A 25,775-nucleotide genomic window follows, 5' to 3' on the forward strand; every position below is an offset into this window, starting at 1 on the left:
CTGAAAATAACAATGTAACTTCAAGCTCCAGCCTTCCCCAACCCACTTTCCTACCTAGAAGAGTAAATCTAAGAGAGGAGGAAGGGGTCGAGCAATCCCTAACTAGTACAAAAGAAATTGCAAGGGCATACACAGCTCTAGAGCCCAGCATTAGAGAATTGGTATCTTTCAGAGAATTTTGTGATGATAAATGAAGAGAGATGTCTAGAAGGACTGTAAATGAAGAACTCAAACATAAAATTAACAAAATAAAGCTTCCACATTTTGATGGTTTAGAAAAGATTATGCCACGCCAATGGTTAGAAAAATTAAACACATTTTTTATTCTAAATCCCATGACAGAAGAAGATGCCTTGCAATTTGCTATAGTTCATCTAAAGGGAGTAGCACATGATTGGTGGACCCATGGGCATATCTCATTGGGACATAAAGATGTAAGATCCTATGAAGAATTCTCCCAAAAGCTCATGAATAGGTTTGATGATAAGGACATCGAATGGTATTTTCAAGAACTAACTCAACTCAGACAATCTAGAACAATGGAAGACTATGCTTGCAAATTCCAGGAGTTATCAGTTATGGTTCCAGACCTTTCCTAAAAGAGACTCACTCATATATTCATAGAAGGATTGAAAGACTCCACCAGGCACTTTGTTAAACCGCATGAACCACAAACTTGGAAGAAGCAATTAGAAAAGCAAAAATGGTAGAATCAAATCCTTCAAAGGAAAGATCTAAGAACTCCTCGACAAAGACAGAACATAGAAAGAATGATTCAAGAAAAGATCATAAAGAAAAAGAATGTTATTTTTGCAAGGGACAATGGGATATTGGGCATCAATGCCAAGGAAGGGATGCTCTCAAGCAAAAAGAGGACATAATGAAGAAAGGCTTATGCTTTACGTGTAGAAAACCATGGGCATCAGATCACAAGTGTAACAAAAGGAATCAAATTAATAGAATAGAAGCAACATTCGAGAGAGAAACAGAAGAGTCGCATAAGAAAGCAAGACATAATCCAGGAGATTTGAATAGTATCCAAGCACAAAATGAAGAAGAGAAGCGATGGTCTTTTGAAGAAATTCCACTTGATGCATGAATTTGAGAATGGAATTAGTAATCGATGTGAGAGAAGGGAAAATAAAATGGGATAAGAAATTATTCACTTTCAGTTAATATTCATACCTATTTCTTTTGGATTGACAAGTAAAAGCAAGTAATTAATTATGAGAATTTGTAATAAGCACATGAATACAAATTTCTAATTGTATTTATACTCAAAAAAAATTAAAAAATGAATTAAGCTATAGAAAGATCATGCACATCTAGAGGCCTTAGGATGAGATAAAGTCTCTCCTATGGATTGAATAGAGAGGGATACTCCTAAAGGGATATCCTTAGTGACCTGGGACGAGATAAAGTCTTTCCCAAGGATTATAGAGCTGGGTAATCCTAAAGGGATACCCATAGAAGCCTTAGGACGAGATAAAGTCTCTCCTAAGGATTAAATAGAGAGGGATAATTCTAAAGGAATATCCCTAGTGACCTCAAATGAGAAAAAGTCTCTCCTTAGGATTGTAGAGATGGATAAATCCCAAAGGGATATCTATAGAGGCCTAGGGCGGGATAAAGTCTCCCCTAAGGTTTACAAATGCATAGAAAAAGAGGGTGTCCATAAGATTTAGGAAGAGATAAAATCTCTACCAAGACTTAATGGGTCAAAGAAAGGCAATGTGTAGCATGGAGAATGAAGTACTCAACATATCAAGATATGTTTTGCATTTTGAATTATTCTTAGTATTTTAAATGTAATATTACATGATTTTCTAAATTGATAAATTTATATACTCTCATTCTAATCCCAAATTGAAATTATCATTTCAGGCTTAGAGTTGTATCGAAGGATATAATTGTTTGAGGACAAGCAATTTGAGGAAAGGTGGATTGTCATGTCCCAGTTTTTCCTCTAGTGGATTCTAACAAAAATTATAAGATAATAATAAAATGAATTAATAAATTAGAAAACAATTTATTATTCAATTAACTATAGAAGTTGATATACTAATTAGTATAATATAAATAATATAATATGATATTATTGTCAAGGTTGTGGAACACGTATTTGATAAATAATAAAAATATGAATATAATGACACCTAATTGATATGATAATGCATGATTAATACAATAATATATTATAATATATAAATATCAAATGCCAAATACAATGCTTTGAACAACAAGATATATTCTCTAGAATAAGAATTAACAATAGGAATAAAAAAAGAATCTAATAATATTTCATATTAATCCCAAATAATAAATAACTGCATTATTATACTATAATATAATTATAATTAAATAATCCTAATACTAATAAGAATAATGAAAATATAATAAACTAAAAGTCAGGATGATTATCGAATTGCTTAAATATTAAGCGAAGTGTACGATTAGTAAGAAGACAGAATCATAACTTTTGAACGTGGCTTTTCATTGCAACTATAACATATATATAGACATTAATAATCTTTCTTAGGGGGATATACAGAGCAACACCTCAAATTCTATACAATCTAATGGACGGTCACGAGGAAGAGTATTAAATCAGATTTCCTACTAACTTCGGAATAGCAGATTTACTCTACCATCAACGGGGTCAAATATTTGAGGACATCCCATAATTCATTTGGTTTATACCATCAACAACATCTAATCTCATAACACGTCGTCCAGTTGAAGCACGGATAGATCCGCCATTGGAGGGTTTACAAGAATATGAATTGCGTGGATAGGGTCTTGTACCTTGCCCCTAGCCCCCTAGCCCCTAGCCCCTAGCCCCCTAGCCTAAAATTTTATGGCGTATCCCTATAATTTTATGGGATGTGGGGGACCCCAGCATATGGGTATGGGGTGCCCTATCATTTTATGGGGGCCTCTCAAATAAATATCAAATTTGCAGACTGCGTACATGGTATTGAAGGATCTTCATTGGGTTTGCATAGTTGCACTTAAACACTATTTGACTTTGATTATAACATATTTACAAAACGAGAGAGGTATCGGGGATCAAGTCCAGAAATAAAGGAAAACATAGGATATGATACACAAGACCAACAATCATCGAGAGAAGCACACATAACAATACTTAGTCAGTGGCTGATGATCATGTTACCAATAGGACAAACAGTAATGGGAGATAAGTGGTTATAGTGCAGAAGTCATCTGCAACTAAGTAGACTATCTTTGAATGATGACATCCAATGTATAGATAGTTGGAAGTAATCAAAGATTCACACGTTGCCACGTCAGTAGTATTGGACTAATATTATCATATATCGGCATAATAGAGCATCATTTAGAGACAAATCCTTATTGGGTGGATATTCTTATTATAGTGGTGCAAACATAACATCCATATCCAAAGAAAAATACATTGCTACGTATATTTGCATATTCATTCAAATAATTCACCAGCTTGGAAAGACCAAAATCACCTAGCATATTTTTAATCGACAAATCAAGGATAACAATAAAATTGACTCTAATTATATTCTAAAAAGTGATTTGACATATATTTGATTCTTGAAACAATAAATACCAATATCTACATATACCTTTATCAATTTCAGAAGTTCACTTCCATAAACTGTATCAGAGAACATAATAAGGAAGGTTTTGAGGAGAAGAAAATCTCTAGCAAGTGCCTTGAAAGGAAATTATCCCAAATTTTCAATTCATACCCAAGGGGGTCATTACAATTTAATAATATTTTAAAAAATCATTGATTTGAATAACACTTAACTTTTTATTATTATCATATTTCAAAAGAAAAAAATTGGCTAATTAATTATAAATTTTACAATAAATTTACTATTTATTTTTTACAATATTAGTAAATAATTGATTTGAAAAAGTAAAAATAGTAAATATAAAAATAAGATATGAAAGTACAAAAAACTATTATGATACTAATTACACTTATATAAAGAATTATAATAAATAATTGATTTGAAAAAGTAGAAATAATAAATTTAAAAATTACACATGATAGTGCAAAGAATATTTAAATATTATGATACAAAATAAAATGATATAATAAATTTTTTGATACAAACATATAACAATTTAGCTCTAGTCCTAATTCTATTTATAAATATTAAATGTTATTTCCATTGAACACTAATATGTACTCATGATTAGTTGACCTTCCATACTTCTACAACATACCCATTGCACACTAAGGTGCAATATCTAGTTATCTTTTTACCTCAGAATGGCAAGATTATGCTTTGATACCACTGTAATGTCCCCACTATTAGGGTTAGACAAGGCCAAGTAATAAGTGCAAAAATGATTAGTAGGTGACCTTTTAGAGAATAATTTGTGCTTGGATGTTGATTCAATCTCTCTTCAAGGTTTGACTTAGAACTTCTTTATGCCATTGAAGTTAGCTCCATTACAAATAATAAATGTTCTCTTTTGGATATAACACTTGCTCTGCTATGGATTTGTCAAATTATTGAACTTTTGGATTATAATGCATATAATTACTTTCTATGGATTTGTCCAGAGTTTGGCTTAAATCTGAAGAAGTATATATTTTAAAATTTAATGCTTTTTCCATTTTTACAAATAATTTGCTCCTTATGTTTCTTCCACATTTTGAGGGATCTTTGATGCTTGTGTTTTACAATTGTGTTTACATTTGTTGGAATGATAATGAGCTTCACATATCACAGCAAAGGACATGCATATAATCACTTTCTATATTTTAGTTTAAGAATTGATTCCACTATTAAGAACTCAATGTAGTATCCTCGAGTGAATCTCATAAATTTGTGAGCAAGTTTATGATATCTAGCTTTATCCTTGCAGGGTTGGTTATTTTCATCAGATGCTGCATTCTGGAAGCCACCTCAGATTAAAGTATGCAAAAAAATTCTTTGTTTTGTTTTTAGGGGCATAAATCCTGTAAAAGTAATTTTGTTTAATTGTGGGTGCATACTAAATGTCTTTTCATGTTTACATAGAAATGATTGCATCCATGTGCAAGATACTTAACAAATAAAGAGAAATGATGAAAACATTTTGTAGCTATTCAGAATCCCAGACCAGTAGACTTGAAAGAGGCTAGTCGAGTGAAGTAATCTAAGACTTTGAGAAAACTTGTAGAAGGTAGATAAATAATAACTCAGCTCTTATGATTGGGGCTGATGTCCAAGAAATCTTATATTGAATGCAAGAATTATGTAAAGTAGTAGGTAACTCGAAAAACTCTGAGGAATTGGATTAAATATGAAAATATTTGAGGATGCTGTAAGTTTGTAATATAGGCACTAGATTCATTTCAAATCTCTTGCTGAATTGACAACTGATAGAAAGCAGGCAGTAACGGAATAATCTTGACAAAAGGTTCTGTCCATGTTTTTCAATGCTAAATTATTATATTGATGTCTGTTGTGACCAAGCAACAACTTAAAACTGGATTGAGCATTGACATGTTGATTTGGGACAACATAACTAATGGGTGTCATCATACTGTCACGCCTTTACTCACAAACAGTTATTTTAAAATAGAGGAAATAAAGTACTTATTTTAGCCACAAATTTGGTATATCCAGAGAAATCCTGGTTGAGATTCTCCATTTACATATTGATAACAGCATGTCAGTTGTCATAATCTGTCATTTAAAACATAACTTATACTATTGATTCTAGTGTTCGTTACAAATATCACACTTACAACAATGGATAGTCATTGTTAACTATTCAGCGGTTAAGTTTATACTTATTGTCATTTAATCTCATCAAATTGTGCATTTTGACTCGGACACGATTTTGGGGCAACAGCATTCAGTGCACTCCATCGTACTATCACAACTTTCCTTGCACACAAATAATTATAAATAGAGGAAATATTAAGGGAGTGTTTTATTTAGCCACAAATTTGGTATATTCAGAGAAACTCCAGGGGACATTAAATTTTATTTCTCATTTCCCCAATATTAGCGACAGTAGTGTTCCCTATCTTTGAAGCAGTTTGTATGGCCAATAACTTTCAGCTGGCTAATTGCTGCTTAGAACTCATCCTTGTATTAATGTATATCACCCGTTGTCATGCTTTGTTCATCTTATAATTATTATTCACACATTCTGATGCTTATCTAACTACTGTTAGCTCTGCACTTACACCTAAAGATGATATACTTCTCTCAGCAATTCAAAATATGGATAATTGATCAAGTGTCTAGTGATACAATGAGATAGTACCCTTTATTATCGAACCTTGTATTATTGAATTTTAATTACTATCTTTGTTAGTGCTATCCCTTATCATAGGTCTCTATCTTCCTTGTCCATGAATATGTACAACATTAAATTATGTTGTCACTATTATTGAATTGATCAATACCCTTTCTGATTTATTAACGTATACAGACTCGACATGCTTTGATATCAAATATTCAACAACATCAAATACTTTAGCTGATAATTTCCTACCATGCATGTATATGTATAGTATGGTCTTCAATAAGATATAATGGCTTAATCTAAAAATAAGTATTTTCCATCGAAATCAATATGTCACTGGCAATAATATTGCAACATTATGTAAATCATGACCATTAATACTTCAATGTATCGGTAGTATTTTATCTCTGTATCAGACTTTGTATACTTTAAATCGTTCTGATTATATATGTGCCTTCTAATGTAATCTCCCTCTCAAAAAAATCGTCTCTGAAGAGCGGTACGGTGGGATTGTGAAACGAACATCAAACAATGCTGACTGTACACAGTTTGCCAGCTTGGTTGTTAATTATATCTTTTCTGTAATATTCTCCTTGATTTGGAGTGCATACATCTTTTCTTCAGATTGTATTTTCTTCTGTTCGATTATGGTAATTATGTATCTATCATTGTGCTCAAATTGTAGCGTCAGTAGTTCAGAATTTTTGGAAATTCATCATATGGAACTGTCGTGTATGTATTCCTCTTGCTCCTTGATTTGTATTGTCAATCTGTGGATAGTATACAGATTCCTAGATGCTTTGTTCCATCTGCGTTGGGTGAATCTCCGTCTGCTTTCTTCTCCTCTTTTCCCCTTTATATATTGTTGTCTTTCCTTATTGTATATCTGTATTATTGGATGAGGAGTTGCAATGGACAAGACATGACTTATATCCATATGCAATCGCATCTCTACTAACCACTTCTAATCAATTCTTTAAATGGTTATGATCATGCATGTTCATAATCATTTCTTAATCAAGATTAGACTTATGCTATTAATCACAACTTTCTTAATGTAATTGATATAAGGTATTCCCTTGAATATGTGATCGTTCAGCCTTATGATATCAGATTATTGCAGTCACTGGCCAATTTTAAGTCAATATATTTAAAAGTGATATGAATAATCCTGAATAGAGGATACGAAACTCTAGCTTTGAACTTAATGAACCATCTATTAGATGTCTAAGATTATTATGTGTTAAATATCTTATATCTAAGATTATAATCTTATGGTTTAATACATATATCATTACTAATCTGTCATTTTTAACATTGATAAATTTATTTATTATTTATTTATCTATTTTATATTCCATTTAATGTTATTACTAATAGTTACTAAACCCCTTTTTAAGTTTGATATGTGTGTGTGTGTGTATTTTTTATTTTATTTTTCTTTCTATAATTCAAATTTATCAATATTATAATTATACTTGGATTTATTTATTTAATTGTTTAACCTTATATATTTGGCTATACTATCATTACAATCGGTCTTGGAAATGGGGACATGATCATATTCTTTACAAAACTAGCTGATAGATTGCATGTTCCAAATTAATTTCAATTGATGTCTCTGAATATGGTATCCCATATTCATAGACATACATATTCCATCTATATATATTTAGTTTGCAAGTGGGGGAATTCAGAAATATGTACCTTCTCCAAACTTTAACAACTAACTAATTTGAATTTTGTACCCTATCTAATTGTACACCTTCTGATAAAAATGGTCTATCCCAATTATAGCCATATGTGTTTTCTGCTATTTCTCTCTTCCCTTCGTTTGTGTGCTCTTTATCCTGATTAATAACTCCGTCTTATGTTGTGTGGGGTAAGGATGTCTATGGACACATCCCTCCGATCAAAGGCCACCGTAGATGGACTGGGTGTCGACCACGATGATGCTTCAATATATTGATTGGTAAGCAATTATAGTCATCAAGTGTCATTGAAACATTACATGAGATAAATATATTTCAGGTGTTCAAACATATGAAACAAGTATATTTATATTATAGCATTATTTATATTGTTAAACATAAAGGATGATATTAAATGTAAAGATTATTGTAAGAATTTTCCTAAGGCAACAATTCAACACCAAGATCAAGAAGCTCAATAGATAGCACAAGAGAGACTAATGATGATCAAATGAGAATCTCAATAATGATCAAAATGATAATAGATATCCGATGATTTGATGAATACATCATGGAAGTGCCTATATATAAAGGCAACTAGAATGACTAGGAGTCAACATAGAGATAAACATCACAACTAAGCACATGTCCACCAATAGTGGATTATCCTCCATTGAGCACAGGAGTTTGTACGATGATGAGAAGATAAGTTTACATAGGTGTATCTCATAAAGAGATGTTGTAGACACCATGTGCTCTAATAAGTTGCTAACTCTTGTGTTGTCACCAAGACAACTCATATGTCTATGCATATTCCTAATTAAACTTAAGTAAAGTGTAATAATAATTAATTATTTACACTAACACCCCCCCTTAAGTGCAACTTAGGGGAACGCACTTATGCTCACAAAGCTAAATGCAAGATGTAATGTGGGACCTAGCTACTAGGCCATGTTAGGTACCCATGTACAAATGCAATGTTCTACCTACAATGCTATGCAATGCAATCTCTTTGAAAACGGAGAAAGAGGGAAAACCTCATGGGAAAAACCTCCTCCAAAAAGAGAGATGAAGAATTACAAGATGCATGCAAGGATGGAGTAATCAAGACCCCCCTAGTATGACATTCATCATGCATGTACAAGCATATATCCCCCATAAGAAAAAATACATGATGGTATTCCCCTATATTGAAAGATATCCTGCAAGGATGTCATGAAGACAAAAAAGTATCCAATGCCTACAAACAACGTTTCTCCCTTTAGGAAGAAGATACACCAAGTATAGGTGCAAGTATACTTCCCATTGTGGATAGGAGGATGCATGAGGAATCCATATGTAGTATGCTATGGATGTTGCCTCTGAAGTCTGCTCATATGTTGACAAGTCCTTGATGAATTTAGATGCCACAAGCCAATCTGGTGGATGCCCAAAAGAAGGTGGCAAACAAGGTAACATATCCATGTATGAAAGTGAATCAACCTCCAAAGACAAGGAATCATTCTTATAGGAAGATATGGGAAGAGAAGCAATGTAGCCTCCCCTCAATGATGAATGCACACCCGTGAAAGAAGCTCCTTGATGACTAAAGAAGATGCACCATGAAAACTAAATGATTTTCCTCCATGTAGGAAGAAGCGGTGCCATAGGTGTAGTAGAGAATGCTCCCCAACTAGTAGGAAGAATCTTCAAAAGATATGATGTCTGAGGAAACTGGAATACAATCTCCAAAGACTGATATGTCTCCTTTGAAGTAAAAGAGTCCTCCTAGAACTGCTGAAAAGAAGTGTCCACAATCATGTCAGTCTCAAAAGAAAGATCAAGTGGTTGAGGGTCAGAGTGTTCCCTCGCAACAAGTGAAGAAGAATTATCCTCAACAAAGAGAAGATGGATGTCATTAATAATGTCTCCCACATCTTCAATGTAAGACTCCACGAACAACACTGCAATGTCTGGAAGGAAGTCATCCCATTAAGCTAAAATAGGAAGACACAGTGTTTCCTGCTACACTTAATCAGGAGCATGTGTGGCTGGAACTAGATCAGTAGAAGCAATAGAAGCATCAGGAGTTATGATCTCAACTGGGATTGTAGGTACCACAACTGGAATTACTGGAGGTAGAATGTCCTCTAGTAATGGATGGACTCATGGATCTCCATATGCTTCCCAAAGACACTTCCAAACATCATGAGGACTTCTTGCCTTATTAAAAGAAGCAAACGATTCCTTACTCATATTGTTATACATAAAGTGAAGAAAAAGAGAAAGATGTCCCCAATTAGTATTAGGTGGAAATATCTTTGAATATAGATAAGGAAACACTTTCTTATGTTCTCTTAGATGGTCAATCATCAAAGCACTCCATTTCTAATAGTTCCATTTTGTCAATTTGAATCTTAAAGCAAAGTGACACTTTTGACATGACTCCATGAGATCAAATAATGTATGCACCCCCAAAATGCAGGAAAAAAATCAAAGAAACCCCCCTAATGCATGATTTGGCACTTTATATTTAGTGCGATTACAATAGCCACTTGCCAATTTAGGACCTAAGTGGACTTATGATTTTGATGGTTACAACAACAAGCATATGAAGCTATATTAGACTCAACAAGATAAGACACAAGACCTCTTAAGGAACTAATTAATTACAAGTGCCAATAGGCCAAAATGAGACCAAAATTTGAAAGTACTATGTCTACTCAAAATTACTCCAAACTAATACCAGATCTAGAAAGTAGACAAAAAATCATGCACTCTCAAAAAAAATAGCACCTGAATATGTGTCTAGATGAACCCAAACTAAGCCTTTGAAGTTGCAAAAATCAGGATTTGCAATTTGCAAAAAAATTCAAGAACAGAGATCTCAAACATCCTGCACCAATGTGTAGATCACGAAATTCTACCCCAAAACAAAAAAAATTGCTCGAGAAAAAGAGTTCGTATGAGGGAGATATCGCTTTTTGAAAATGACCCTTGTAATTATTTTTCCTAAATCGCCGTCATCGCATCGCCAAAAAAAATGACTCTAGATTTCACCTCAGATGTCTGATTTTGATGAAACAAAAGTTGATTTGGGGGTTTCCTGACCTTCTGAATGTGATGCCATCTCTGATTTGCATCAACAAGCTTCAATCTTGACTCGCAAAAAAAAAATCTCTCCAATGGCTATGAAATGAAGCTCCCGTGGCTCTGATACCATGTAAGAATTTGCCTAAGGCAATAATTCAACACCAAGATCAAGAAGCTCAATAGATAGCACAAGAGAGACTAATGATGATCAAATGAAAATCTCAATAATGATTAAAATGATACTGGATAGCTGATGATTTGATGAATACATCATGGAAGTGCCTATATATTAAGGCAACTAGAATGACTAGGAGTCAACAAAGAGATAAACATCACAACTAAGCACATGTCCACCAAGAGTGGATTATCCTCCATTGAGCACAAGAGTTTGTGCGATGATGAGAGGATAAGTTTACATAGGTGTATCTCATAAAAAGATGTTGTAAACACCATGTGCTCTAATAAGTTGCTAACTCTTGCGTTGTCACCAAAACAACTCATATGTCTATGCATATTCTTAAGTAAACTTAAGTAAAGTGTAATAATAATTAATTATTATAACAATTATTATTAAAAAAAAATTGTTTTTTTCGGTAAATAGCTTTGAAACCTTTATATTATTTTAAAATAAATATACAAATTTTGTCCCCGTTCAAGTGCAAGCGCTGGAGGAAAAAGAATGGGGAAGAAAACCCCCAGTGTTGCCCAGGATTTTTCAGTCTTAAAAAATAGAGTACATTTGCCTTTGACTTTTTGCAAAGGTCTTTGGAGGGGCATACCCCTCCTTACATTTTTTTGTGTTCATTTTACATTTATTTCTTAGAAGGTGTTTCTTCCATTTTGTACTTATTAATTAGTGATTGTTCATATTATCTTCAGATTCATCTTCCTTTTTCACTTTAAACTTCAACTTTTAGCCTATAGCTCTTTGGTACCTGCCTTCTATTTTTCCGAAGCACTTGCACTTCAAGGTTATGTTCAATAGCTATTATAAGTCATAACATTATAAAGGTTCGTAGGCTAAGACATTTTTTAAAGCTTTAATATAAATACATTGTTATTTATCTTAAAGATGCATTCTGAGCTTTTAGTTCTACTTTTTATTTAAGTTTTCCTGTTATCATTAAAGATCTATCTTGAGTTGCGAACTAGAATTTGATTTTTAGAGTTTTATTGCAGATATGTGAATGAAATTTATTGTCCTAAGCCAATAAATCATTTGAAAGTCTCCTTTTATCTATTCCTCTTTACTATTTAATTATTTCTTTACATTATAATTTCTATCTTTTTGTTAGAAACTCTTGAAATCTAATCTAAAATGTTAACCTCGGATTGGAATACTAAAACCAAATTTTACTTCCCAATTTTATTTCTGCTCTGCTAGGAATATTACCATTTAAAGATCGTTGTAAAAATGAAATCAATTTTATAAGTTAAATGAGACTTGATTTGGGGATTAGTATTGGGCTCAGCTGATCGCTGAAATGTGTCATAAGTTAGTTTTATAGGGAAAAAACTGAATGAGAACTGAGGGCTGCTGTGCTGAAATCAGGTTTAAAGGGATTTACTTCATTCAAAATGAATACAAGTTTATGTGTAAGAAAATGGATCATTAGTTAATTCTTTTCAACATATAAGGATTGGAGCTTATCTTTTTTCAGGCTTCTTTATATATAATGGTTTAGTAAGCTGTTATAAAGATTAGAAAGATTACTCTAATCCCAACATATTTATATTAATCATCTCAATTACTCTAATTTGTCTTACAATTTATTGAAGATCAACATTATGTCCATCAGGCTAAATGAATATAAATTTACTCATCTGGCATAATCAAAGGCGATGCTGGTTCATCGCCTTCATGCTCTTCTTCAAAGCTTTGGCTTGGTAGTTCTAACATATTGGCATCCAAAATTGAGTTGCTGTCCCAAACTTTGATCTATTCTTCCGCTAGGTACGTGTTTGTCCAATAGCTAGTACTTGCTGGTTGAACATGAAAGAAAACTAACAGAATAACTAGGTTTCTCTTAATAATAGGAAACCACTTTATCAGTCTTCTAGAGTCAAAGGATGAAATAAGGGGATACAACGGAATGAGTTGTCTATTATTGATAGGTGCATCATAATGGCAAGATCTACAAATGTATATATCATTTTTGATACATTCCATTGCTTTGTCTAGATTCCCTATGTATTCATGCTTGAATAATCATTTACATAAGATTGAAATATTTCGTTATCTAGTTCTAGTAAACAAGCAATAGCTTAAACATCGTGGGAATGTCACTTAGGAATCTGTACTAGTCTGTATTGCTCACAAATTCCTTGCCCATGATTCTGAATATTACCCTCTTGATCAGAAAATGAGTGTTCTCCAATATAAGGGAGAGATGAACGTCAGAAATGGGTTCACCAAATGCAATTTGAGGAGAGGGACCCCTCAGCTTGATTATCGAATTCATCTTCGGAACCCTTTCTAGGTAAAGAAAGCCAGACAGTTCTTAAGTAGAGCCCCAGCAGGTGGATGAAAAGGAATTTGGGGACAAAGATAGAATATGAAGAGACAACTGAAGAGCAATCTTTCGAAGAGTTACTAGATTTTTCGTAGGGTCTAGATTGATGATTCTTCATCTGTTTGCAATTAGGCAAGGGAATGGAACGATAAAGTATCAATTGGAAACCAAAGGCATAATTTCCATTTACGTTCTTAGCCTAGTGAGCGTTGTTTGTTATTTTCACTTTCTAAGCTTATCCTAACTTATTTTGAAAAGATCATTTCCTTCCTATAGTTTGGAGACATGATGAAGACTTTACTATTTCTCTGTTTCAGCCAGGTTGCCTACTGGTCACGGGATCAGATAATTTCAAGACCATAAAAGCTCCTAGAAGACGATGCTCAACTGAATTGCAATACTTACAGGAGGGATTTGACCATCCTATTTCAATTTCCATAATATATTTTGTCTCCAATTATTGATTTTCCTTTTACTATGCTATTAAACTCAATTGGAGATTGTTAGCAGTCTTCCCAAGTTGCTGCTATATTTCTCTATTTGATCGAGTTTTCAAGGCTTGTGACAATATAAGATTTTTTGCGTCTACTAACGATTATATCGATTAGCATTCAGCTATAAAATTATATCTGACCTAATTTTGAAAGAGGCCAGTTCCAAATATTCACTTAAAAGAAATTTCAACACATTTCCTTGATCTGAGAGATTAATCAATCAGTATAGGAGCTATGGATTCAATTTGCATCAAATTGCTCAATAATTAAGAGAAGCAAATACACGAGTTATGTACTACAAAAGAAAGCCATAATAGATAAAGTCCTTACTATTTCATTAATGTATTATAACTTACAAAATGTTTACAGCCTGTCAGATATATTCACAAAAACTAAGTATTCTCTTAGCTCGAACCTAGTGCATTGAGAACTTATACAAAGTCTTGTTCTGACCCAACCAGAAGATGCCCTTTCAATACTTTTGGGAAGCTATCCTTTGACAAAAACTTCCATGCAAGATTAAGAAAAATTACAACCTAGTTCGAATTCAAAATGGCATAGCCCATAAGAGACCAAAAACCTAAAGATTGAGCAAATCTCGCAAAAGCTATACCCCTAGAAAAACTAATACAGATAAATATAGTATAAACTATCACAATTGTATTCCATAACTGATAGCTGAAAGATCCGCTTTTGTGAATATCATTATGTAGTCTTTCGCCTCTTTAACATCAACCCGAGCATGAGTACAAATGTTGTTCTTTGCTTGCTAGATTTATTGAAGTTGGGGAGAGAGAAATCCAGCTTACTCAAATCTAAGAAATTCACCTCTAGTTCTACATAGAAATCGAAAACCCGAAGGTAGTTGAAGAGCCAGTCTTGGTTCTGATCTTCTCTAATGTTCCTCCACCTTAGTAGGAATTGGATGCTTGCATTCATGTTAGGTCACTCACCATTAAATTGGTTGATATCTCTAATATGGAGGATAGCACGTCTAAGGACATTGGCCTGAAGCAGGTTGCCTAGCGGCTTTGCCATGTAGTCTTTCACATAAGGGATTTCCAAATTCCTATTAATACTTAAAACAACTTGCTGAAGACCATACAACCATGTTTCATTGAACAGATTGTTGTAGAGGCAAATAATTTCCCAATGTCCTACCTACGCTCTAGCCATGCAAGTGATTAATGTGCCAATAACCAAACTGTTAGTGCGCCAGGTGCACTCGTAATTGAACACTTTTTCTCTTAAGGCCCTTAGCACTACCAACCTAGTCATGTCATCTATAGGATTAAGTAATCTATTCCATCTCTCAGGTTTGGCAGAGGCTCTAAAGGCCATAATTTTTCGTCAAAGGCATGGAACAAAGTGATAGCTGATTCCATACTAAAACCGAGGCAAGATTCTTCCAAAGGTTGGCTGAAGAACATTGGAATGGAGCGCAAGTGCCAAACACACAAAAAGACACGACCTATATTGGAATCGCAGGATAAACTAGAAGCTTCTCCCACCTACGGGAAACAACTAGAAGGATCTAGATGATGGTTGAAGATCACTCAGCAAAAAGATAACTAATTATTCATAGGTAAATCTGAAAAAACTTAGCCTTGATCAAGAGATGAGGTAATGATACAAAGGTGACAAAATTTAATAATTGAAGGAACATATTGATGTCTTAAGTTTATATGATCAGAGGGTGATAAGAGTAGATTGCCCAAAAGTTATTAATTATTGAAAGTTTAGATACGTATCCTTTTAGAATTTATTTCTATCCATCTTATATTGCTTCATTTTCTGTTTATTCTTAATGGGATTAGATATTTCTACGTCCTCTAGGCCTTAGCACACCATACTTTAATATATCTTTTGTCCTCCCTATATAATTATTTACTAATAAATTCTAACACCGCTCCAATGTCATGAGAGAATATATTCTCAAGGAACATAGATTAAGTATGGATAATAGAGAAACAAGGATAACAAACTAGCATGTCAAAGACAAAGAAAAAATGTAACTCTATGGTTGGTGGAATTCAGTATAGTCAAAATACTTGGTGAATGCAGAGAAAGGGGTCTAAATGGAAACACACTCAGCGGGATGAATAAGATTCCTAGGGTTAAATAAGACTAGGTCAATTTAAGAAAGATGTCCTCCCCATCCACACCCATATTAGCTACCTGATCTATTTCTTTGTTTCCTTCTCGATATATGTGTTGTATTCTAGTCTCCTCAAACTTCTCTAGGATAGTAAGGACATTTTGTAGCTTAGAGAAGTTTGACCTGTCTTGTGTTGGATTGAATTCCTTAATACTTTGAAAGGGTGAAATGCTATTCATATCGAATGTCATTTCTTTAACCAAACATTGTTTTATTACATTTACTAAGCTATCTTCAGTTCCATGTGCCTATGTCTTCAATTGTTCGCACCTAGGAAAAAGGGTCCAATGTATGTGTCTTATTCATTCCTTTCCCTCCCTTGGCAGAATGCTTTTCTTATGTCCTTTTATATGCTCCATGATCCATCGTGATTAATATCATAGGCTTTGAAACATTGTGACCCATCAACGAGACTAATGGTTGCTACATAATTTAATCTATTTTGTAAAGAATATTCTAAAGTTAGTAAGACAACGCTATTCATGGAATAATGCCGATGATAAGAAGCTTTAAGATTTGATTAAGTATGAGTTAAGAGAGTGTAATGAATAGTGCTCAAGTTTTAATAATAGCATGATATGTATAACGACTAAGACATTGTTATAAATCATATGGTTGATTGATATTTATTGGTATTAGTCTTTAACCACCTTTATTAGTAATATGGCTTACTTTGTTTGCTTAAGACATGATATCATGACCGATCTTCCCAATTGCATGTGATCCATCTTTTAGCGATGCAATAAGAATAATTATTTCAATGTCTCCTCTTCAATTATTAAATTTTTTGTATCGTAATTTAACTGCCTTCTTTTTGTTATCCATTTTTTATTGGCTTCCAGCTATATTATATCTACATTTAGAACTAATTACTACTTTACCAATGATCTACGTCCTTATAATGTAGCCTATTAACTACTCATCATTCTTGACAATATGGTTATATTTGTTGTTCAACATTATTAATGTGGGTGTTTCTGTGCACAAAGCATCTGAATGGTGATATTACTTAAAGAGGAATGCTGAAGAAGAAATGCTCAGTGCCTATCATAGATGATGGATAAAGTGTTGGATTAGGATGTTACCTTTTCTTCTCTTATATCTGGCCAAAAAGTTGAACAAAGAAGAATGTTGAAATTAGATCCAAATAGACTTCTGAGAACGTAGCTTCTGGCAAGAAATCGATCTTGTATTCAACAATCAAAGGTGAAAGAAAATCCATTAAAGAACGATTTAGAAGCTTTACTGGGGGGCATATATTTGTTGATATAGTTATCTTTTCTTTTGCACACTTATTGTTCTATACTACCTAAAACCTCCAGGGTTGTATCTTCTGTAATCTTAGTACTTTATAAATAGTAAATCACCTTTTATCATTATTAAACAAATCTATTTCCATATCCATACTAAACTTAAGAATTCTATTGCCACTACATCTGTGAATTTTTTTTTGCCGTCTCTTAAAAAGATAGCTTCTAATACTTAAGAATTCTTTAGCTAGACTTGATCTAAATTTTAGGTTAAATACAAGTTTTATCAGGGCTGAAATTGGTTATTTTTGTTGGTCTAACATTTTAAAGATAACCCAGGAATGTCTAATATCTATTTTAGGTTAAATAAAAGTTTTATCAGGGCTGAAATTGGTTATTTTTTGTTGGTTTAACATTTTAAAGATAACCCAGGAATGTCTATAACATATCTATTTTTATTTGAGTTTTCTAACCTTTATTATTCATATTGTTTAATCACCACAGCTCATACTTAAACTGGCCTTTCATACAGGCACTCTTGCACTCAGTTCCTTCTGGAAGGATGGTAGTACTTGACTTGTTTGCTGAAGTTAAGCCTATATGGCATCGCTCTGACCAATTCTATGGTACTCCTTATGTCTGGCAAGTATTACTGTGCTTTTGCTATTTATTTTATGTGTTTCTCTAAACCAGAACATATATCTATTTGATCCTTTCAAATCTGAGCAAAGAAACAACTCATGCAACATGATAATTTAGGTGCATGCTGCATAACTTTGGTGGCAATATTGAAATGTATGGAGTCCTTGATGCAATTGCATCTGGGCCAGTTGATGCTCGTACAAGTCAGAACTCAACTATGGTATGTACAATGTGCCATATAAGTTTTAATGCAATCCTTATCGCCAAAATTTGATCTTATACTTACCAGTTTGTGAAAATATTGTTCTTAGTATTTTGCATAAAAGATTCAAGAATGAAATCAATGATACAAGAGATTTATATTTCAGAAAGTCAAGCTGTATATCTTATCTCTCATTTCGATTGTTTTGTAGTTTCTTCTGCACCTGTATTTGAGCTTGCGTTTGGGTTATCCATGGCTGTCTTTGGAAATGTCCAGAGCCTACATTTTTTTCGTTCATTTCTTTTTTTTCCTCTTTTCATAATTGTTGCATAGCAAAGAATCCAATATTGCAGTATCTTCTTAACATGCTCAGTTTCTCATATTCTAACTTAACAGATGGATTGTGGGTGCCATACTTGTATCAATCAGATGTATTACATATACTAATTGTGTTTGTCTGCCATGGCATCTTGTGTCCTTCAAAAAAATACAATATAGTTTATGTGGTCAAAACTCAGGGTATCATTCTCGGAAACTGGTATTTGGTTAAATTTCACACATAAGATTGTGTTAATATCACTATAGTCTATGACTACTATTTACAGCAATTGCTTATTTTTTACGACCTGTATATTTTTACTGAAAGGTTGGGGTAGGCATGTGCATGGAAGGCATCGAACAGAATCCAGTGGTTTACGAGCTGATGTCAGAAATGGCATTTCGTAGTGAGAAAGTATATCTTGAGGTAAGGCAGTTAATTGACATTACACTTTGCAAACGGTAATTTGAAACAGCTATTGAGAAACAAAATTTTCATCTGTTTTCAATTTCCAATGGTATGAATTTCCATTAGATTTTGGTCCATGATTTACAAATTCTGGTGAAGATTAAATTATATGATTACATCTATAATATTTGGATGATAAGAAAACAAATGTGAAATTCTTCCATAGAGTAATATTTTCCCATGTAACTAGAATGTTACAAAGTTTTGTAGCAAAGAGCTAAAATAAAGTATGAAATCTTAAAACAGTTAAAAAAACATTATATGAGGAGAAAAAATGATTTAAATGTCTTTATTTCCTACAAAGGAGATGCAAACTCCTTACATGGATTTACAAAGACGATGTTTCTAAAAGAAACAATTGTGAACTAAAGACAGAAATAGTAACTACTTAATAAACTAAAGACTAAGATGACCATTAAAGAAACATTATAATATTCTAATACCCTCTCTTAATGGTCATTGTCTAACTATTGTCTTTTGGTCACAAATTCTTTAAAATATTTTGTTGCTACTGAAACCCTCCATGGATCTGCAAAATGTTGAGACCAAGAAGCCAAAATTTGTCTAAAAAATAACAAAGAAGGGTGCCCCCTTCTTTAGAATGCTATGCAAAATGAGAAAAGAACCTGCCACTAAGATGAGTTTTCCACTAACACTCTCAAAATCAACAAACCGTCTTACCAGAAAGCATCATAAAATACCCAACCTGATGTTGGATAACAAAGTTGCTCTTCCCTAGAGACAGAGACGAACACTGAACAAAGCTAGTGAGATTTTGAGGAAAAATTGGCGAACCCTCCAAATATTGCAAATGAGCATTATGCCCCAAAATAGACTACAAAAGGCCATGATTTTTTAGGAGAAAATTTGGAAAAACAAAACATGATTTTTGAGGTGAAAATTTGATCAAAACCCAACATGATTTTTGAGGTGAAAAATCAATCAAAACCAGACAATACAAAGCTTCGTATTTTTGGAAAACCGGTAAAACCCTCCAAATAATTTTTTGAGGAAAAAATAAAAATACTCAAAGGAATCCCACACAACTTTGTGCAAATTATAGAAACATAAATTTTCCAAGGGAAAAAATTATGAAAACCTTATCAGAAAATTTTTAATGGAAAAATTTATGAAAACCCAGCAGAATTTATTGAGGGCGGCAAAACATGAGACTTTTCATGGTAAACAAGCACATGCAAGTACATGCAACAATAAAAAATCATAGACTTTTGCTGCAACCAAGAAATCGTGGGATTCCTTAACCAAGCTTGCAATTTCTAGCAAAAATCTTTGAAGACGAACCACAAAATATCTCCATCAATTTTTTATTTTTGATAATTAAAAAAACAAATTTCTAGAAAACAATTCCAGATAAAATGAGGCTCGAATTTTTCTTTAAAAAATTGTCAAATTTATGAAATCCCATCGACTTGCTCTGATAGCATGTTATGATAAATCGTTGTTGTTGTAGTTGTATTGAACAGAGGAGATGCAAACTCATAGATCTACAAAGACGATGTTTTTCAAAGAAACAATTGTGAACTTAAAATGGAAATGGAAACTACTTAATAAACTAAAGACTAACTAAGATGACCATTAAGAAACATTATAATATTCTAATAATTTGCATACCATCATACAGATCATATCACTGTTGCATTAATCATATCACTTTGGCATTATCATCTTTCAACACAAGCAAAGGATAATATTTATTGTGGCACAATTAAGATAATAATCAGTTAACTAACTGATATTTGTGATATTCATTCATTAGTGAATATGATTATTAAAAGATTAAGGGAGATGTCTCTTCAAGACACACCACTTCTCCCATAATTGCACATATAGTATGATGATCATATCATTCGACAAAAAATCATTGAGAAAGAGTTTATTATTTGTTATCCTATAAGGATTGCTCTGTGTAAAAGCGCTTTGCCTGTCGACATTCTATTTTGGTGCAAGCATATGAAGACATTATCCGAGACAGCATCCAAGAAGCATATTTTTATTGCCATATCAGATATGGTTATCAATGTTTTTCAGAGCATACATAATCGTCACATCAGAAACAACCTGCATACTATTGCATATTATCAACCACAGATCAGACACAACAATTAGCATGGGTTAGTGAAAACCATCATTGCATATATGTTTAGTTATATCAGAAACAGAAGAGACATTGTATCTACATTGATTATTCAATCGGTTGATACGCATTTCCTTGTATATCAAACATTAGGTTATCTTTGTATATGCATTTGGAATTCTTTGTATACAACGTATGCTTTTGGAATTAGGTTCAGGCAATAAGCAAGAAGTATATAGCGTATGCGTATGAAGTTGGTGAAGTATTTCTCCATTAGAAGCAAATAACTCACTTCAAACCAGTGTTACAGGACTTGGACTCGCCTCTGACTCAGAAAGTTGAAATTGGGCTCGGACTTAGACCCGACAAGGACTCAGAAAATCGAAAAACCCCTGAAATTCAAAGATTTTTAAGGATTTAAAGATTTTTTCATGCATCATTTAGTCAATTAACATCAAATACACAATAATTGAGATAAATAGGAGCTACTTAACGCTCATACACAATTTTGCATAGATCACATAAGTATAAAAGCGAATTTCTAAAGGAGAAAAATTGAATAACATAATATAAAGTCAAACATAGTGTCACTGTCAAATGTCTACAATATATGAAATCCATGGAATCAAAAGTTCAAAACATATGTCAAAATATCAGCTAGAGTGTAGAAGACTAAGGCTCATAGTAGCCTATGCCCTCCTACAAATACACGCAAGATAAGTGATGGAAGACTCTAGAGCCATCCTCTCTCCCTATGTTTGAGGCTGAACCTTAGGGGCATCCTCATCCTCATCCACACCCACATAATCTTCATCATCAGACTCAGATCCATCACTCCTAGCCTCAGGGTCCTGCATTTGGTCTCCTTGCGTTGTAGCCTTGTCGACTGCCATCGCTACTATCTCTGCCTCCCAATCCACCTAATCAACCCACTCCACGTCTTCATCACTGAAGACAGGATCAACAATCTTTGTGTTCCACTCTATATGTGGATCAACAATCTCTAATGCAATCGGGGATACATTTCAATTAGAGACAGTTTAGGGTCTCTATAGTGGTATCAGAGCAATTTCTTGCCAGCCTGCAGGAATTGGGCTCAGTTGTCAATAGTTCAATGTGCTGTCAGAGTTTTGCATTCAGTGATCTGCTAGTCAATATCATGGGTGATGATAGGAAAATCGTCCAAGGTACGTACTAGACCTATAGAAGTTCTACCTCTCCACCTAGGGTGGGAGAGCTCGAGATACAGTTTACTTCAATAGTCGACAAGGATGTTGGTAGTTCAAGTTCAATTGGTACAGGATTCAAAGATGTTTGTACTGGTTTCGAGATTGACAGAGAGGCTAGACACACATTTTGGGACTTGGGAGGAGGACAACGCTGGATGATAGATGTGTTGCAACAACTTTGTGACACTCTGCAGCACATAGCACTCCCTCGAGGGAGGAGTATAGAGAGGGAGAGTGCTTGTGATGGTTCTGTTGGTTCTCATGGATCACGAGTGGAGGATAGGTCTAGGGCTAGTGACAAATATAGAGCTAAGGACTGGGTTAGGATTGATGATAGGGTAGACATGACAAGATACATTGGAGCCTATGATAGACCATAGAGACCCACCTTCTTGAGACTAGGGTTGGACGCAATCAGTATTGACGTTGAGGTTGCACCCTTTTTAGATTATGTAGTCATTCATTTCACAAATCAGGATGCTCTACCACAAGCCATGAAGCAAAATTTGAATTTTGATAGATAATTGACTCAAAAGCATGAGCATTCTAGAGGTAGGCCTGCTCCTAAGAGACATCAACCTAGGCAATCAGATTTATAAGAGGTGGCCAATAAGATTTACTGCTAGAGATTGGGTTCACAAGCTCGACACCTACCTTGCTTTGTGTCATATGATTGAGGAGGACACTATCAGATTTGCAGAACTACACCTTGATGGAGTTACACATGATTGGTGGTACCACAGATTAGTATCCCTCCATCATGATCAAATCACATCATACCATGAGTTTGTTGACAGATTGATAGAGGGTTTTGTCAAGAAAGATTGTGAGGTATACTTTAGAGAGTTGGCTTAGTTACAACAAACAACTAGCTTGGAGGCACTTATCAGTGAGTTTCAGAGACTTTCTGTGATGGTGTATGATATATCTGAGAGGAGGAGAGTCATGCTATTTATAGAGAGCCTTGTTGTACCACTCAATTACAAGAGGCTATGAAGAAGGCTAGGAAGCTCAGAGTTATCTACACCTAGAGGCAAGTTTGTCTTGAAGCCTTCTAGTTTAGCTTACAATGGGACAACTCCTATGAGAGAGGAGAAATCAGATTCTAAATGTCCTATGGCAGCACCTTTGGATCAAGATTATGACAAGATAGTATTAATGATTTGAGGAGGAAGAAGTTATGTTTCTATTGCAGGGGTCAATATGATGTCACTCATGTTGTCCCATGAAGCCTAAAGGCAAAAATAAGATGATGGAGTGGTTTTACAATGATGAGGGCAGTTCTGATCCTACAAAGCAGCTAGCTGATTATGATCATGATGCTCATAGAGTTGATGATGATGATGATGATGATGATGATTCCAACCTCAAGGTGGCCTACCTTTCTGGGATGAGGAAGGAAGGAGCTTTTAGCAAAATAGCGTGTAATTGCTCTATTTGATACCGGTTCCACGCATAACTTTATTGATGCCTGTTTGGTTACTTGGAGAGTTATTTAGACAGGATTTTGAGGGGTTACGGGTTCAAGTAGTTGATGGTCACACCCTTAGGTGTAACAAGATGATTCTAGACCTTCTAGTTAGGCTGAATACTTATGCCTCTAAGGCAGATTTTTATGTAGTAGATATGGACAGCACTAACATGGTCCTTGGGATGGCATGGGTACATAGCCTTAAGGACATTTACAATAGCACAGAGACGATGGAGATAAAATTCATCAAGGATGGGCAGCCGTAGGTCCTTAAGGCTATTAGGAATGAAGAGGTTAAGCAGATTTCTCTTGGACGTATACAGCACTTGGTACGCCATGAGGATGGTATTGATTGGGCAGCTAAGTGCATGATGATGCCTACTGTAGATGGTTCAGATAAGCCAGTATATCATCTAGATATTCAGCAGTTGAGGACTAAACACTCTAAGGTGATTAGTGATTTACCACCTGACAGAGGGATTGAGCATAGCATTGCATTGGAGGAGGGCTAAGCCCATCATGATTACACCTACCAGCACCAAAAGCGGCTCAAGGATGAGATTGAGAAGACTATACATGAGATGCATTAGGCCAAGTAAGTCCCCCTTTGCTTCTTCAATTGGACTGATGAAGAAGAAAGCGGCACATTGCGGATGTGTATAGATTATCAGATGCTGATTAAGAGGACTATTAAGAACCGGTATCTGATCCCTCTGATTGATGAGTTGCATGGAGCAAAGTACTTCTCGAAGCTTTTTTTTTAGATCGGTGTTAGAGAGTAGGATATAGAGAGCACTGCATTCAAGCGCCACTGTACGCATTTTGAGTTCCTAGTCATGCCCTTTGGCTTGACAAATGCTCCTGCCACTTTTTAGTCTACTATGAGCAAGGTGTTTCACAATCAGCTTTGGAGATTTGTGTCAATGTTCTTTGGCAACATCTTGATTTATAGTAAGACTTGGGATGACCATGTTACTCCTCTTGATACAATTTTGGATATTTTGTATAGGGCTTTGGCATGGCAAAGATGTTTTATTTGGGACATATTATCAACACAAAGGGTGTTTGCACAGAACCAGATATGATCCATTCTATCTTAGAGTGGCCTACACTAGAGAACGTGACACAGTTGAGCAAGTTGATAGGACTTTATACTTTTTACTAGAGGTTTGTGGGATGTTTCTCCAAACATGCAACTCCTCTTACAGATTTGACTCATAAGAGTGCCTTTCAGTGGACTCTCGAGAAGTTCAAGGTTGTCATGACTTCATGCCCTGTGTTAGCTTTACCGAATTTTATCACAAGCTTGCCTAAAGCTCAAGGTAGGGATTGCATGCATGTAGTAGATCGGCTCACTAAGTATGCTCACCTTTTCCCCATCACTACTACAAGCTAAGTCGTTCTTCCAAGAGGTGTTCAAGTTGCATGGTTTACCTCGGACTATAGTGAGTGACTGCGATAGTAGGTTTATGAGTGACTTCCGGCAAGAGTTTTTCAAATTATGTGGGACCGAGTTGACTCTAAGCACAAGTTACCACACGTAGACTGATGGTTAGATCGATATCATAAATAAGTGGGTTGAGAGCTATTTGCAGAACTATGTTTCTTTTCAATAGAGGACTTGGATGAAGTGGATCCATTTGTGCAAGTATTATAATAACTCCACTCACCATATGACTATTCAGATGTCTTCTTTCAGAGCTCTATACGAATATGATCCTCCGAACTTCATGGATTTGTTGTACAGCGATAGCAAAGTGCCTAGTGTAGGAGATATGTTACAGTACAGCCAAGACATATTAAGGTCATTGACAGGTAGCATCCAAAGGGAAAAGAATTAGCAGGAGCAATATGTTGATTAGAGGAGGACAGCTTGCTCCTTTCATGTGGGCAACATGGTTTATTTAATGTTGCAG

At 34.4% G+C, this 25,775-nt stretch overlaps 1 protein-coding gene across 4 annotated transcripts in view; it reads left to right on the forward strand.

Moving 5' to 3' along the window:
* The window catches only part of CYL1 (alpha-N-acetylglucosaminidase family / NAGLU family), a 373,464-nt gene that overhangs the window by 281,660 nt on the left and 66,029 nt on the right, over positions 1-25,775 (forward strand). For all 4 annotated transcript variants that reach the window (XM_089805117.1, XM_089805116.1, XM_089805119.1 and 1 more), the window contains exons 11-14: positions 4,879-4,929; positions 17,966-18,075; positions 18,193-18,295; positions 18,924-19,022. In XM_089805117.1, coding sequence (XP_089661243.1) covers positions 4,879-4,929; positions 17,966-18,075; positions 18,193-18,295; positions 18,924-19,022 — 363 coding nt within the window. The remainder of the gene's footprint in view (positions 1-4,878; positions 4,930-17,965; positions 18,076-18,192; positions 18,296-18,923; positions 19,023-25,775) is intronic.

This window comes from Cupressus sempervirens, chromosome 10, assembly GCF_028749045.1.
Source record: "Cupressus sempervirens isolate cs-2001-9-10 chromosome 10, ASM2874904v1, whole genome shotgun sequence".
Lineage (NCBI taxonomy): Eukaryota > Viridiplantae > Streptophyta > Pinopsida > Cupressales > Cupressaceae > Cupressus > Cupressus sempervirens.